This window comes from Macaca thibetana, chromosome 6, assembly GCF_024542745.1.
Source record: "Macaca thibetana thibetana isolate TM-01 chromosome 6, ASM2454274v1, whole genome shotgun sequence".
NCBI lineage: Eukaryota > Metazoa > Chordata > Mammalia > Primates > Cercopithecidae > Macaca > Macaca thibetana.
Window position 1 is genome coordinate 142,353,560 of NC_065583.1, and position 16,731 is coordinate 142,370,290.

General features: G+C 38.0%; 1 protein-coding gene across 1 annotated transcript in view; it reads right to left on the reverse strand.

The window, feature by feature from the left end:
* Positions 1-754: 754 nt before the first annotated feature.
* The window catches only part of PLCXD3 (phosphatidylinositol specific phospholipase C X domain containing 3), a 188,234-nt gene continuing 172,257 nt past the window's right edge, over positions 755-16,731 (reverse strand). Inside the window, exon 3 of the mRNA XM_050793474.1 lies at positions 755-1,801. Coding sequence (XP_050649431.1) covers positions 1,648-1,801 — 154 coding nt within the window. The 3' untranslated portion in view covers positions 755-1,647. The remainder of the gene's footprint in view (positions 1,802-16,731) is intronic.

Consider the following 16,731-nt stretch of genomic DNA (forward strand, 5'->3'; position numbering starts at 1 on the left):
TATAATTTTTATAAACACCTCACAATATTCCTGTGAAGTACATAGCCAAGGATTATTGTGCTCTTAGTAAGTTTTTTTTTTTTTCACTTTTTAGAGTTGTCAAATATCACAGAGACTCCAAGGAGGAAGTAATGCTCAAGCTATGTCATTGTTCTTCCCTGTAGACCCGGACTATTAAATATTAGGTTGCAGAAACTTTGTATGAAACTTTTGCCTCTGCCTTAATCTCATCCTTCAGACAGGATGAAACTCAGAAGTGAGGAGTCAATGCCAATTTTAAACAAGTCCACTCAGATCTCATAAATTTCAAGGGTTTCCTAAAGATATTTCACAGATCTCTGTGATTTCATGGACATAATTTCAAAAACATTGCTCTAACTCCTTCTGTCAGCCTTCCTCTTTCCTTCAAGTTGAAAACTTGAAGTTTCTTGAAAAATCTTCCTTAAAATGTGGAATTTAGAATTAAATATTTGAAAATCCCAAATTGGCAGGAAAGCTTGCAGTCTTTTTTTTTTTCTTCCTCCCTCCCTTCCTTCCTTCCTCCCTTTCTCCCTTCCTTCCTTCCTCTCTTTTTCCTTTCCTTCCTCCCTTTCTCCTTTCCTCCCTTCCTCCCTTCCTCCTTCCCTCCCTCCCTCCCTCCCTCCCTCCCTCCCTCCCTCCCTCCCTCCCTTCCTCCCTTCCTTCTTTCCTTCCTTCCTTCCCTTCCTTCCTTCCTTCCTTCCTTCCTTCCTTCCTTCCTTCCTTCCTTCCTTCCTTCTCTTTTTTTTTTCTTTCATCAAGAGCATCATTAAGAAGGCCTTTTAAAGAGTTCTTTTCAGAGTTTTCAATTTTAACACAGTTGTACCTTACCATGTACTGGGTACTTGCAGGGAAATATTATTTAAGAGATTGCCAAATTAAAATGCCATCCATCTCTTTCACCCCTCAATCATCATTCCCTCTGAAGTTGGCATTCACAGTTCTCCAAAAATATTTTTATCCTATATTTATAGCTGCCTTAAATAGAAATACTGTGAAACACTATTATTTTCATATAACAAAAATCACTGATTATGACCTTCAATATTACTGATGCATGGAAACTGATTTGATGCAGATTTTCTATGACCAAAAGTTAGCTATGATTGCCCAACTGCAGATGACTATAGAGTATTATACCAAGTCCCACAAAACAAGTACGTCTTAAGACAACAATGTAATACACAAAATGTTGGGCATTCAATTGCTTTGATTTCCATATAGCATCTGATTAAAAAGAGTGAGCAAGAGAGGGAGCAGAAAGGTTACAGGATATAGACAGTGTAGGAGCTGTAGGACGGAAATAGAGAATCTAATCAAGTAAACACATGTAAGTTCTATGTTACAAAGACTAATTTTGAAAAACAAAGTTACTGGTCTTTTTTTTAATTTTTTCTTCCTAACACTAGAAGTAGATTTCACGCATCAAATGGGAAATGAAATATTTATAGTAATGAAGAGTATGATTGTAATGACTGAAGAAATAGTTTTTCCCCTTTTTCCCACCCACTACCAGCCCTATTCCCTTCAGAGACTCAGTGAAATAGGAAGATCAGATTGTTTACAGATAATATGCCCTAATACAATGAGCCTTCTCCATCTTAATCATGGAAACTCCAAGTAGTGCTATCAAGTGTTGGCTTCTCCTTCATCAAAGACATAGTTGAGCTTTATGACAGTGCTGATAAAGTCACCAAGTTCTACAAAATCGGCAGTGACAATATTGATGCCACTCTCTCCTGGCTTCTGTGTGCGGACCCACTGCATCATGGCAGGAAGAGCCCTGAGAAAGGAAACAAAAAGAAAAGTCACAGAAGGCAAGATATTATTTTTCAAGCTCTACAATTCTCAGTCTTCCCTTTGGTTTCTAGCTTATTAAAATAAATGTTTCACTTATAGGTACAGGAAGAGGAAAAGGCCACATGGACTCTGGGGGTTTCTTAACCTTTGCAGAAACTCTGTAAGAGAAATATTCATATTGGTCCGTATTGGAGTCCTCATCTCGGCAGATCCCAGATACTGTGATAGTTTATAATGACGCTTCCCTACTAAGAAAACAACATTGTTGCATTTATATTCTGATTTTACATGGTGTCATCACAAACCCTGCAAAACTATGGAGTAGGGAGGTCAGAGATAAATACATGCACTTAGTAAACATTTATTATGAACCCACTATTATGAGGAAATGTGCTAAGATATTGTAAATAGACATAATAGTAAAATGCCCTGCCTTCAAAAAGTGTACAGTTTGGTGGTGGGTAGGCAGACAAGGAAGAAATTGTAGCACAATATAATCAGGGCTCATTTCTTCAAACACATTTACTGGGCACCTATTAAGTTCCAGTCATCACTGTAGGCACTTGGAGGATTCAAGTAAACAAAACAGATAAAAATATCTTTCCCTGTGGAGCTTACATTCTCATAAGGAGAAACAGACAATAAACAAGAGTCATAAAAATGTGTAGTTTGATAGGAGGGAATAAGTGCTATAGAAATGGAGAAAAGAGAGGAAGAATAGGAATCTGCAGGTGGGAAGGAGTGATGCAGATTGCATTTTAAAATAGGGTGACTTAGTATGCCTCAGTGATAAAAGGACATTTGTGCAAAGGTTTGAAGGTGACAAGGGCGTTAGTCATGTGGCTATCTAGGGAGAGCATCCCAGCTATTGCCATGGCACAAAAGGGGTAGCATGCTTAAGCTTAGAGAAAAGAAGAAAGTAGTAAAAAATGAGGGTAATGAGGAAAAGGGGGCAGATTCTATAGGGTACATTAGGCCATTATAAACGTTTTGATGTTCACTCTGAGTAAAATAGGGACCTTTGATGTATCTTGAGCAGAGGAGCGGTGTGATTAGACTTTCCCTGTAAGAGCTCATTCATCACCATGAGACCATAGTGGAGAGTCACCTAGCATAGCCTGGAAAATCAAGGAAAACCTTTCAGAAGGATGCTCCCTAAAATAAATATTGAAGGATTATGAAGATTTAGCTGGATAAAGGTGGGAATGGTAGATGGAGGATGATGCAATGCAATTTCAGGCAGAGGAAATATCATTTTTACATTCATTAACAGAATCATGGTGTGTGCTTAGGAGCAAGGGATACAGGCAGACAGATACAGGTGATGTTAGTGATGATGTCCAGCTTCATCTGACAGCATATTGGAATGAGAACTACTATAACTTGGGCAGGGCAGGAAGGGAGGTTTCCATGACAAAAGGATAAATGAACAGGCCAGAGACCTGATAGTGTACTAACAAAGAAAGTTTGATGGAAATACATGTGAACATTAAATTTCTGGATGAAATGGAGAGGGAGAGGGAGAGGGAGAGAAAAGGGAAAAAAGGGAGGAGAGTTTAAAAACCTAGAAGAAGTTGTATAAAAAAGGTAAGGTTGTTTTGAAAGATGTTAAAGAGAAAAAAACCCAGACAATAGAGGGCCTTGAGAAATATGTAACAACTGAATTGGGAAGCTGAGCAAGATGGTGGAACAGAAGGCTCCACATCCCCCTGCAAGGACATAGTCCCACCTACAAGGATACTAAGTTAACAACTATCTACATAGCAAAACAAACAAACAAAAAACAAACAAACAAACAAAAAAAAAACACCTTCATAAGAACTACAAATAAGGTGAGTACCTATAGTACCTGGATTTAACTTTATATTGCTGAAAATACCACTGAAGAAATAGAAAAAAAAAATCCTGAATCACTGTCACTATCCCTTTCAACCCCCACCAGCAATGGCCTGGTAATGGAGAGCATCTCTGGGCTCTGGGGAAGGGAGAATACACTAATTGTGAGGTATTAAACTGAGTGCTGTCTTGCTAGAGCAGAAATGTAAACCAGACCTAACTCAGCTGATGCCCAGTCACACAGGGAATATTTAAACCAGGCCTAGCCAGAGAGGGAATTGCAGATCCCAGCAGTCAGAAACTGAGTGCCTGCAAACCTCACCACAGAGGGCTACAGTATTCTGTATCTCCAAGTAAATTTGAAAGGCAGTCTAGGTCTTAAGAACTGCAACTCTTAGGCAACTCCATACTGAGACATCAGCTTGGGTAATCAAGGGAGTGCTGGCATCACCTTTCCCCTAAACCAGGCTGCACAGCTTATGGTTGTAAAAGAGACCCCTTTCTTCCACTTGGGAGAAGAGGGGGAAGAATGGTGAGGACTTTGTGTTGCCTCTTGGATACCAGCTCAGCCACAGCAGGATAGGGCACCAGTCAGAGTCATGAAGCCCCCATTCCAGGCCCTAGCTCCCAGATGACATTTCTAGACACACCCTGGGCCAGAAGGGAACTCGCTGCCTTGAAGAAAAGGATGTAGACCTACCAGCATTCATCACCTGCTGACTGAAGAGCCCTTGGCCCCAAATAACCAGCAGAGATATCCGGGTACTACATCTTGGGTCTTGGGTGAACCTCTGAGACTTGCTGGCAAGTAAGACTCAGCCCATTACTAGCTATGGTGGCTGTGGGACAAAACTGCTTCTTGTTGATAAAAGCGGAGGGAAAAGTAAAGGGGACTTTGTCTTGCACCTTAGGTACCAACACTGCCATGGTGGGTAGAGCACCAAGCAGACTTTTAGAGTCCCCGATTCCAGGACTTGACTGTTGGATGACATTTCTGGACCTGCCCAGGGTCAGAGGGGAGCCCAGTGCCCTGAAGGGTGAGTCCCCACCTAGGCAGCATCCACCAGAAGCAGACTTAAGAGATCTTGGACCTTAAGGGAACATCAGTGGTAGTCTGGAAGTACTCATCATGACTGGGGTGGTCGTGGCTATACGGTGAGGCTCCTGTACCTTTGGAAAGGACAGGGAAGAGTGGTAAGGACTGTGTCTTGCGTTTTTAGTGCCAGTTCAGCTGTAATACAATAAAATACCCGATATATTTCCAAGGGTTTTGGCTCTACTTCCTGACTCCAGATGGCATTTCTGGACCCACCCAGGGCTTGGGGAACCTTGCCATCCTGAAAGGAAGGATACAGACCTGACTGGCTTTGCCACCTGCTGATTGTTCAGCCCCAGGTCCTTGAGAAATCATACACAGTAGCCAGGGACTGGTTACAGCAGGCCCTGCATAAGAGCCAGTGCTTTGCTGGCTTCAGGTATGACCCAGCACAGTCATAGTGGTGGTGGCCACAGAGGTGCTTGTTTCACTCTGTCCCTAGGTTTACGTGGTTCAAAATGGAGCAGGAGACTCTGTATGTTTGGAAGGAAGTAAGGAAAGAGAACAAATCTCTGCCTGGTAACTTAGAATTCTCCTATATCTGGACTGAGACCATCAAGGTGATACCTCTATAAGTCATCAAGAATCACAGCATTTCTGGTCTTGGGGTGCCCCTTAAAGTAGACACAGCTTAGATCACAAAACCCAAGTCTTTTCAAATTTCCAGAAGGCGTCCCTGAGAAGGATGGCTACAAAAAAGCTCAGACAGAAAAGACTAGAATAAATACCTAACTCTTCAATGTCCAGACACTGAAGAATATCTAACTTGCATCAACACCGTCTGGGGAAATGTGACCTCATCAAATGAACTAAATAAGGCACCAGGGACCAATCCTGGATAAACAGAGATATGTGACCTTTCAGATGAAGAACTCAAAGTAGCTGTGTTGAGGAAACTCAAACAAGTTCAAAATAACACAGAGAAGGAATTCAGAATTCTATCAGATAAATTCAACGAAGATATTAAAATAATTAAAAAGAGTCAAGCGGAAATTTTCTGGAGCTGAAGAGTGCAATTTGTATACTGAAGAATGCATCACAGTCATTTAATAGCAGAATGGATCAAGCAGAAGAAATAGTGACCTTGAAGACAGGGTATTTGAAAATATACAGAGGAGACAAAAGAAAAAAGAATAAAAAACAATGAAGCATGCCTACAGGATGCAGAAAATAGGCTCATAAGGGCAAATCTAAGAGTTATTGACCTTAAATAAGTGAAAAAGAAAGACATAAGGGTAGAATGTGTATTCAAAGAAATAATAACAGAGAACTTTCCAAAATTAGAGAAAGATATTAATATCCAAACACAAGAAGATCAGGAGAGCATGACATGACATATTTAAGGTGCTGAAAGGAAGAAAACCTTTTACCCTAGAGTGGGATATCTAGCAAAAATATCCTTCGAGAAATAAAGACTTTCCCAAACAAAAGCTGAGGGATTTCATCAATACCAGACCCACCCCACAAGAAATGTTAAAGAGAGTACTTCAATCAAAAAGAAAAGGTCATTAATGAGCAATAAATAATCAGTCGAAGGTACAAAACTTATTGGTAATGGTAAGTACACAGAAAAACAAAGAATATTATAACGCCGTCACTGTGCTAAGTAAACTACTTTTATCCTCAGTAGGAAGACTAAACAATGAACCAATCAAAAATAAAAACTACAACAAATTTTCAAGACATAGTCAGTACAATAAAATATAAGTAGAAACAACAAAATGTTTAAAAGTTGGGGGATGAAGTTAAGGCATATTTTTATTAGTTTACTTTTTGTTTGTTTACTTATGCAAATAGTGTTAAGTGATCAAGTTAAAATAATGAATTATAAGATAGTATTTGCAAACCTCCTGGTAAACTAAAACCAAAAACATGCAATGGATACACAAAAAATAAGAAGCAAGAACTAAATTCTCTCACCAGGGAAAATCATCTTCACTAGAGGAAGACAGGCAGAAAAAGAAAAAAGGAAGAGAAGACCACAACACAACTAGAAGACACATAACAAAATGGTAGGAGTAAGTCCTTACCTATCAGTAATAACATGGAATGTAAATGAACTAAACTCTCCAATCAAAAAACATAGCCTGGCTTAATGGATGAGAAGACAAGACCCAGTGATCTATTGCCTACAAGAAACACATGTCACCTGTAAAGACACACATAGATTGAAAATAAAGGACTGGAAAAAGATACTCCATGCCAATGGAAACAAACAAACAGAAAAAAAGCAGGAGTTGCTATACTTATATCAGACAAAATAAATTTCAAGACAAAAACTGTAAGATGAGACAAATAATGTCACTGTGCCATGATAAAGGGTTCAATTTGGCAGGAGTATATAATAATCGTAAATATATATGCAGTCAACACTGGAACACCCAGATACATACAATAAATATTTTTAGAGCTAAAGAAAAAAATAGGCCCTAATACAATAATAGCCAGCGACCTCAACACCCTACTTTCAGTACTGAATAGAAAATCAACAAAGAAACATCAGACTTAATCTGCAGTACAGACCAAATGGATCTAATGGATATTTACAGAACATTTCATCCAAGAGCTACAGGATACACATTTTTTTCCTCAGCACATGGATCATTCTCAAGGATAGACCATATTTTAGGTCACAAAACATCTTAAAACATTCAAAACAATCTAAATATCAAACATCTTCTCTGACCACAATTGGGATATAACTAGAAATTAATGACAAGAGGAATTTTGGGAGTTATACAAATGCATAGAAATCAAACAATATGCTCCTGAATGACCAGTGGGTCAATGAAGACATTAAGAAGGAAATTGAAAAATGTCCTGAAACAAATAATAATGGAAACACAACACCCCAAATCCTATGGGATACAGCAAAAGCAGTACTAAGAAGGAAGTTTATAGCTACAAGTGCCTATGTCCCAAAAGAGAAAAAAGCTTCAAATAAACAACCTAATGATGCATCTTAAAGAACTGGAAAACCAAGAGCAAACCAAACCCAAAATTAGTAGAAGAAAAGAAATAATAAAGATCAGAGTGGTAATACATGCAATTGAAATGAAAAAAATACAAAAGATCAAGAAAACAAAAATGTCAGTTGTTGAAAAGCACAATGGACAAACCTTTAGCCATACTAAGAAAAAAAAAGAAGATCCAAATAAATAAATAAAATCAGAAATGGAAAAAGAGACATTACAACTGACACTGCAGAAATTCAAAAGATCATTAGTGGCTACTATGAGCAAATACATGCCAATAAATAGGAAAACCTAGAAGAAGTGAACAAATTCCTAGACACATAAAACCTACCAAGATTGAACTAGGAAAAAAATAAAAACCTGAACAGACCAATAACAAGTAATGAGATCAAAGCCATAATAAAAAGTCTCCCAGCAAAGAAAACCCTGAGACCTGATGACTTCACTGCTGAATAATTCCACCAAACATTTAAAGAAAAACTAATAGCAATTCTACTCTAATCATTTTGAAAAATAGAGAAGGAGGGAATATTTCCAAACTCACTCTGTGAGGCCAGTATTACCCTGATACTAAAACCAAAGACACATCTAAAAAAGGAAAAAAAAAAAAAAAAAAGAAAGAAAACTACAAACCAATATCGCCAATGAATATTGATGTAAAAATTCTTAACAAAATACTAGCAAACTTAATTCAGTAATATATTAGAAAGATGATTCATCATGACCAATTGGGATTTATCCGTGGAATGCAAGGGTGGTTCGACATATGTAAATCAATTAATGTGATACATCATATCCACAGAAAGAAGAATGAAAACCATATGATCATCTCAATTGATGCTGAAAAAGCATTTGATAGAAGTCAACATCCCTTCATGATAAAAAATCTTTAAAAAAGCTGGGGATAGAATGAACATATCTCAACATAATAAAAACCATATACAACACACCCACAGGTAGTATCATACTGAATGAGGAAAAACTAGAAGCTTTTCCTCTAAAATCTGGTCCATGACAGGGATGCCCACTGTCACTGCTGTTATTCAAAATAGTACTGGAATTTCTAGCTAGACCAGTCAGAAAGAGAAAGATATAAAATGCTTCCAAATTGAAAAGAAAGAAGTCAAATGTTCCTCGTTTGCAGATTATATGATCTTATATTTGGAAAAACATAAAGACTCTGTAAGAAAACAAAACTGATAAACAAATTCAGCAAATTTGCAGTATCCAAAGTCAACATACAAAAATCAGTAGCATTTCTGTATGCCAACAGTGAACAATGTGAAAAAGGAATAAAATAAGCAATCCCATTTATGATAGCCACACATAAAATTAAGTACCTAGGAATTAACCAAAAAAAAGTGAAAGATCTCTATAATGAAATCTATAAAACACTGATGAAAGAGGACACCAAAAAAAAAAAAAGGAAAAATATTCCATGTTCATGGATTGAAAGAATCAATACTGTTAAAATGTCCATACTACTCAAAGCAATCTACAGATTCAATGCAATCTCTATCAAAATACTAATGATATTCTTCACAGAAATAGAAAAATCAACTCTAAAATTTATGTAGAACCACAAAAGATCTGCCATAGCCAAAGTTATCCTAAACAAAAAGAACAAAACTGGAAGAATCACATTACTTTAAATTATCCTGCAGAGAAATAGTAACAAACACAGCATGGCACTGGCATAAAAACGCACACATAGACCAACAGAAAAGAATAAATACAGAAGCAAATTCACACATTTATGGTGAACTCATTTTTGACAAATGTGCCACAAACATACACTAGGGAAAAGACAGTATCTTCAATAATGGTGCTGGGAAAATTGGATATCCATATGCAAAAGGATAAAACTTGGCCACTGTCTCTCACATCTCACCATATACAAAAATCAGATCAAAATGGATTAAATACTTAAATCTAAGACCTCAAACTATGAAACTGCTATAAGAAAATTTTGGGGAAAATCTCCAGGACATTGGTCTGGGCAAAAATTTCTTGAGCAATACCCCATAAGCACAGGCAACCAAACCAAACATGGACAAATGGGATCACATCAAATTAAAAGGGTTCTGCACAGCAAAGGATACAATCAACAAAGTGAAGAGACAACCCACAGAATGGGAGAAAAATATCTTCAATCTACCCATCTGACAAGAGATTAATAACCAGGATATATAAGGAATTCGAACAACTTTATAGAATAAAAGCTAATTATCTAATTAAAAGATGGGCAAAAGATTTGAACAGATATTTATCAAAAGAAGATATACAAATGACAAACAGACATATGAACAGAGGCTCAACATCATTGATTATCAGAGAGATGAAAATCATATCATCCAAGTTAAAATGGTTTATATCCAGAAACAGGCAATAACAAATGCTGGAGAGGACATGGAGAAAAGGGAACCCTTGTATACTGTTGGTGGGAATGTACATTAGTACAACCACTATGGAGAACAGTTTGGAGGTTCTTCAAAAAACTGAAAATCGAGCTACCACATGATCCAGCAATCCCACTGCTGGGTATATACACAAAAGAGAGAAAATCAATATATTGAAGAGATATCTGCACTCCTATGTTTGTTGCAGCACTGTTTGTAATACCTAAGATTTGGAAGCAACCTAAATGTTCATCAGCAGATGACTGGATAAAGAAAATGTGGCTGGGTTTGGTGGCTCACCCCAGCGTTTTGGGAGGCTGAAGTGGGCAGATCATGAGATAGAGGCCATCCTGGCCAATATGGTGAAACCCCGTCTCTATTAAAATACAAAAAATTAGCTGGGCGTGGTGGTGCACACCTGTAGTCCCAGCTACTCAGGAGGCTGAGGCAGGGGAATTGCTTGAACCCGGGAGGCGGAGGTTTCAGTGAGCCGAGATCGCACTGCTGCACTTCAGCCTAGAGACAGAGCGAGACTCTGTATCAAAAAAAAAAAAAAAAAAAAAAAAAAAAAAAAGAAAGAAAAAGTGGTACATATACACAATGGAGTACTATTCAGCCATAAAAAGGAGTAAGGTTCAGTCATTTGCAACAACATGCATGGAACCGGAGATCATTATATTAAGTGAAATAAACCAGGTCCAGAAAGACAAGTATAATATGTTGTCACTTACTTGTGGGATCTAAAAATCAAAACATTTAACTCATGGACACAGAATGTAGAAGGATGGTTACCAGAGGCTGGGAGAGCTATGGAGGAGGCAGGGGTAGTTAATAAGTATAAAAAAAAGTTAGAAAGAAGAAATAAGATCTGCCATTTGATAGCACAACAGGGTGACTATAGTCAATAATAACTATACGTTTTATTTTTTTTTTCTTTTTATTATTTATTATTATTATACTTTAAGTTCTAGGGTACATGTGCATAACGTGCAGGTTTGTTACATATGTATACTTGTGCCATGTTGCTGTGCTGCACCCATCAACTCGTCAGCACCCATCAACTCGTCATTTACATCAGGTATAACTCCCAATGCAATCCCTCTCCACTCCTCCCTCCCCATGATATGCCCCGGTGTGTGATGTTCCCCTTCCCGAGTCCAAGTGATCTCATTGTTCAGTTCCCACCTATGAGTGAGAACATGTGGTGTTTGGTTTTCTGTTCTTGTGATAGTTTGCTAAGAATGATGGTTTCCAGCTGCATCCATGTCCCTACAAAGGACACAAACTCATCCTTTTTGATGGCTGCATAGTATTCCATGGTGTATATGTGCCACATTTTCTAAATAAAGAGTGTAATTGGATTGTTTGCAACTCAATGGATAAATGCTTGAGGGAATGGATACCCCATTCTTCATGGTAAGCTTATCTCACATTGCATGCCTTTATCAATACATCTAATGTACCCATAAATATGTACACGTACTGTATACCCACAAAAATTAAAAATAAAAAGGAAAGAAACATATAGTAACTGAAAAGTGTTAGCTGGTGGAATACTATGATTAGATTAGTGATTTAGAGATTAGTTTGCCTTCAGTGTAGACAAGTGATGGGAGAGAGCAATACTAGGGGCAGAAATCGCAATTAGGAGCTGCTGAAGTAATCCAGACCAGAGATAGTGCTTGCTTGTATTGCAGTAGCAACAGTGTATCTGAAAGATACCTGAAATCTATATGTCATCTAAAATGACATCTGATATGAAATTGGACGTAGAAGGAGAGGAAGAAAGAGGCCATGAATTATGCCTAGATTTCTAACAGTATTCTGGCAGGTGGACATCATTCACTCATCTTGGAAAGATAGGAGTGAAGGCTTTCCAGCAGGCATGATAAATTCAGTCTGATACATGTTGATTTTGAGGTGACTTTGGAAAACATGAGTTGAGATCTCAAGTTGCAGGTTAGTACAGGTCTGATATGCAGGACAGAGAGCTGGTCAGAAGTCACCACAAACAGAATAGTTGGAGCTGTGAAAGTGGATAAAATCATTTAGATTTTGAGGAGGAGGAAAAAAGAGAAAAAAATCAGAAGCATTTAAGGGATGGGCAGGAAAATGGATTCCATAGAAGGCAAGCAGAAGTACACATAGAAGTAGGAGGAAAATCAGGAGCATATAGTGTCATGAAAATCAAGAAAAGAAGGAAGCCATGCTCCTTTTGGAAACTAAGAAGAGCTGAGTGAGATGGAAGCAGGGAGTGTGATAAATGTGCATTTCCCCAGGTCTCAGAAAGTATATCTAGTCTAAAGAAATTCAACCCATTCAGACAACACTGGGTCAATGGCCTTGAGCTACACTATTCCCTGGCTAGTACCTTAAAAATCCTGATCCATAAGTTCAGCATATACATTTCCCTGTGAGACCCAGATATAGGAGGACTCAGTTGTTTCTAAAAGAGCATAATGTGGACCTAAATGGCCCAATGCCTTTAGAAAACAGAGTAGCAGGTGGAGACATTTGATCCCCACAGCAATGGTTTTAAAAGATAATTCTATCTTAAAAGGGACAGTCTGAATCCCTGGAGCACAGACATGAGTGTATTCAAGTTCATTAGAACGACAGATACTGTGGCAGTATGTGTGCAGCCACTCTGGTTAAACCCAGAACTTCCTCTTCTGGCCTTGCTAGAACAGATGAAGTGGCTCTGCTGTGCCTGTGGCATCACCTTTGCATATCCGAGAAGACCAACGCTCTTTGGAAATAGTATCACAGCCAGTGTATTTCCTGGGAAGAATGATTTTTCAACAGACTCACTCACCTTGAGAGGTGAGAGGCGGAGTAGATAAGTGTGATGCTGAGGCCAGTGTTGATTCTGTATTAGCCTTAACTGAGTAGCTTCTTCAGCAGATCCCTTGGGTACTAGGTAATGGGAGGTTCCTGAGCAACCAAATTCACATCTCAGAACCGTGATCATCACAGAAACAGCTCCTCAGATGCCGTCTGTTACTCAGAAGTTAAAATATCAAGGCCTGAATTTAGAATAACTAATTGTTATCTCCACAGGGAGAGGTTAGGAGAACAGAAGAGTGTTCTCTTTTGTTTCCCCATAAAATAGATTGCTTTGAGAATTGATGAAACATTGTTTCAAAATAACTTGTAGTCCTTAGAAGAAATATGAATATTACATTTAAAATATCATTCCTCTGAGTCATGAGAATATTTCTATTTTCTGTTCAGGCATACTTTCCTAAAGTCAATATGATACCAGAGACAAAACAAGCAATAATGCCAAGTTAAACCTCAAATACTTAGATAGTGTCAAGTAGAATTATATTAAACAAAAAGACTCACCATACTGGATTAAAACTAGCAAATGCTACTGGAGTTACAACAATTATTTAGAATAGCGTTTCTTAATCTTTTATCATTATTACCTCCCAAGGAGCTTTTTTGAATATTGTTTTCCTATTTGTCCCCCTCATCCATGAAATTTTAATACTACGGATATATTGTATAACTGTTTATATGTCTGTGTTTTACATGTGAAAAGAAAAAAAAAAATGTTTGCTGTCTAAAGAACCAATTGTTTTTTTTTTTTTTTTTTTTTTTTTGCCATTGATAATGTATGATGTACAGCTAATTAGGACATTGCTAGTTATACTTGGTATTGGACAGGTAATAAGAATGAACTGAAAGTTGACTCTGGTGGTAATAAAATGCCATCAATGTAACAATTTTTATGGTGTGAGACTGTCTTAGTTTGTTTGGGGCTGCTATAGCAAGATACCATAACCTGGGTAGTATATAAACAACAGAAACTTATTTCTCAAAGTTTTGGAGTCTTGGAAGTCCAAGATCAATGTGCTAGTAGATTTGGTGTTTGGTGAGGGGTCCTTTCTTGATTCATAAATGGATTTTCTCACTGTATCTTCACATGGTGGAAGGGCAAACAAGATCCCACATGCCTCTTTAATAAGGGCACTAATCTCATTCATGGGGACTCTGCCTCACAACCTAATCACCTTCCAAAGGCCTCACTTCTTAATGCCATCATCTTGAAGGTTAGGATTTCAACATATGAATTTGGGGAGACACAAACATCACAGCAAGGAAAAACTGGTTAAACTTTATTTAAATCACCTATCTTTCTGTACCTCCATTCATCCATCCATGCATTCATCTAACAAAGGTGTATTGTGCATCAGTGGTGCTACTTGTAACTCCCTAGGGCCATTTCAGAGTTTAGACTTTCCTCATCTCTCTTGGAGAGACGTTGCCACAGTCTTGTGCCTATGTTCCTTTTTTGTGTGTTTTCTCCACTACAGTCAGGACAATGTTCCTCAACTTAATTTGAGCATTATTATTCCTCTTCATGAACAACTACAAATTCATCTCTCACCTGTAAGATATACCTAACTCTTCAGCAGTGTGTATGAGTTTTTCCTATCTCTGCCATATCAGCTGCCATCTCTTCCTCAACCTCATTCATTGCTACTTCCTGTTCATTTGTTCTCCAGTGATACTGAAATGCTTGTATTTTCCCCCAAACATGCCCTGCCTGTTTTTTCAGGCCTGTCTTCTTCCAATACCCTTCTTGGCCAATTGCTCCCTACCCTTTAAGATTTAGCCTGGGCATTATCTCAACCCCTCCCATCCAAATCTGAGTGAAGATCCTTTTTTTTTTTTTTAATGCTTTATGCCTCTTAAGCATAGTTTTGTGAGTGTACATAGCACATAACATTATGATTATCCATTTCCTTGCCAATTTCTACCAATACCTGCCCGTTAAAATATCATATTATATTCATTAATACATTCCCTGTACCTACTACAATCCCTAGGACCCAAAGAGAAAACAACACATTCATTGAACTCCAATTTCCTGGGCCCAGGTGGCTCAAAGTTTAAGAAGCAAATAGGCGTAAACCCACCATGACAATAGGATGTGGTACAATAGAAGTCAGCATAGAATTCTATGGGAGCACAGTAGATAAAATCATTCATTTTACTTGGGAGAAATTAAGGTGGAATTTAAGGACCATTTCACAAAATAGAGGCTATTTGAACTTGGTCATGCCTAGGCACTCGTAAGATAAAGAGAAAGGGGTTCCAAAGAAATTGAAGGAAGGTATCGTAAGAAAAGGGAACAGCACATGCAAAAGCATATGGGCATGAAAGAGATGATGCAACTAGGAAGGACATGGGGACCGGACAGCAGGGGCCCTGGAGGTGTAGGGCGACTGACTGCAGTTGAGAAGAAGCAGAAAAGGTGTTTGGCCAAATCGTTAAGGACTTCTTTGACATGTTGTGGAGTCTAAGCTTGACTTTATATGTAAATAAAGATTTATCCAACTAAAGAAATTTCTAAAAAATTTTCTCATACAAAGTAAAATATAATATTAATTCCATTCAAAGGCTCCTGAGACATTGAAACTTGTATTTTCTTCACCTATAAATAAAGAGCTCATTGTCTTCCTTTGAAACTTCTCAGATTGCTGTGAGAGTCTAAAAAAGCCTTAATTCATTCATATTATCCCTACCTTTCCTTATAGCCAAGATGTTGCTAGTGGAAATTTTAACATTATCCACCAGTATCATGAAGGAAAATATTTCTAAGTGAGTTATGTAATCTGAAGAGATAATTAAATTCCCTTTGAATTTGTATATTAACATTTTAACATCTATTTATAGAATGGTCTACTTTAGTATAGAAAGTTGTGATTATATAGTTACTGTGATGTTGTCTTATAAATGTCCCCCAACCATTCTTTAATCTTTCTTTTCATTAGATGCTGAATTTTTTCTTTTTTAGAGACAGTGTCTCACTCTATCAACCCATGCTGCAGTGCAGTGGCCTAGTCATAGCTCACTGTAACCTCGAACTCCTGGACTCAAGTGATCCTCCTGCCTCAGCCTCCCAAAGCGTTGGAATTACAGGCCTGAGCCACTGTGCTTGGCAGATGCTGGATTTATAGTGTGGATTAGAATCTGATTGCCTGCAAGACCTCACTGATTACCAGGAAAATCATTTCAAGATAAATGAAATTAAAAAAAAATTCATAGCACTATTGTCAGTTCTAGAGCAAGACTGTTTCTATTCATGTTTTAGCTCCATTTATTATGAGCAAGTTGGTCATCACTCTAAGCCTTAGTTTTGCCATCTATAAAGTGGGCATAATAATGAGGATTAAATTAGTTAGTACATGTAGAATGATGAGAAGAGTGCTTGTCTCTCTGTAGTGGTGTTGCATTCAATAATCACCGAGTGACAGCCTGTCAATTCACTGCTTCAGTAGGGGATTCTGAGAGCTGGGAATTAACACCTGGGCATAATACAGTTGTGATATAAAATGAGTCTGCAGGATTTCTTTCCAACTTTCACAATTTCAAAGACAGAAAAGAGGGGGATAATAATGTCCTGGTGCTGTCAGACAAGACTGGTGATGAGGCATTTGGGGAAGAATTCTTGAAATGGCTTTGTTTCCTGGGCACGTAATTGTGGCAAATATCTGAATATCCTTTTCCCATTGCAGTATCTAAAGTAAGTTGGTACAACAGCAGTTCCCAAATTTGGCATGTGAAGCCTCAAAGCCCCTCTGGAATGTGAAGC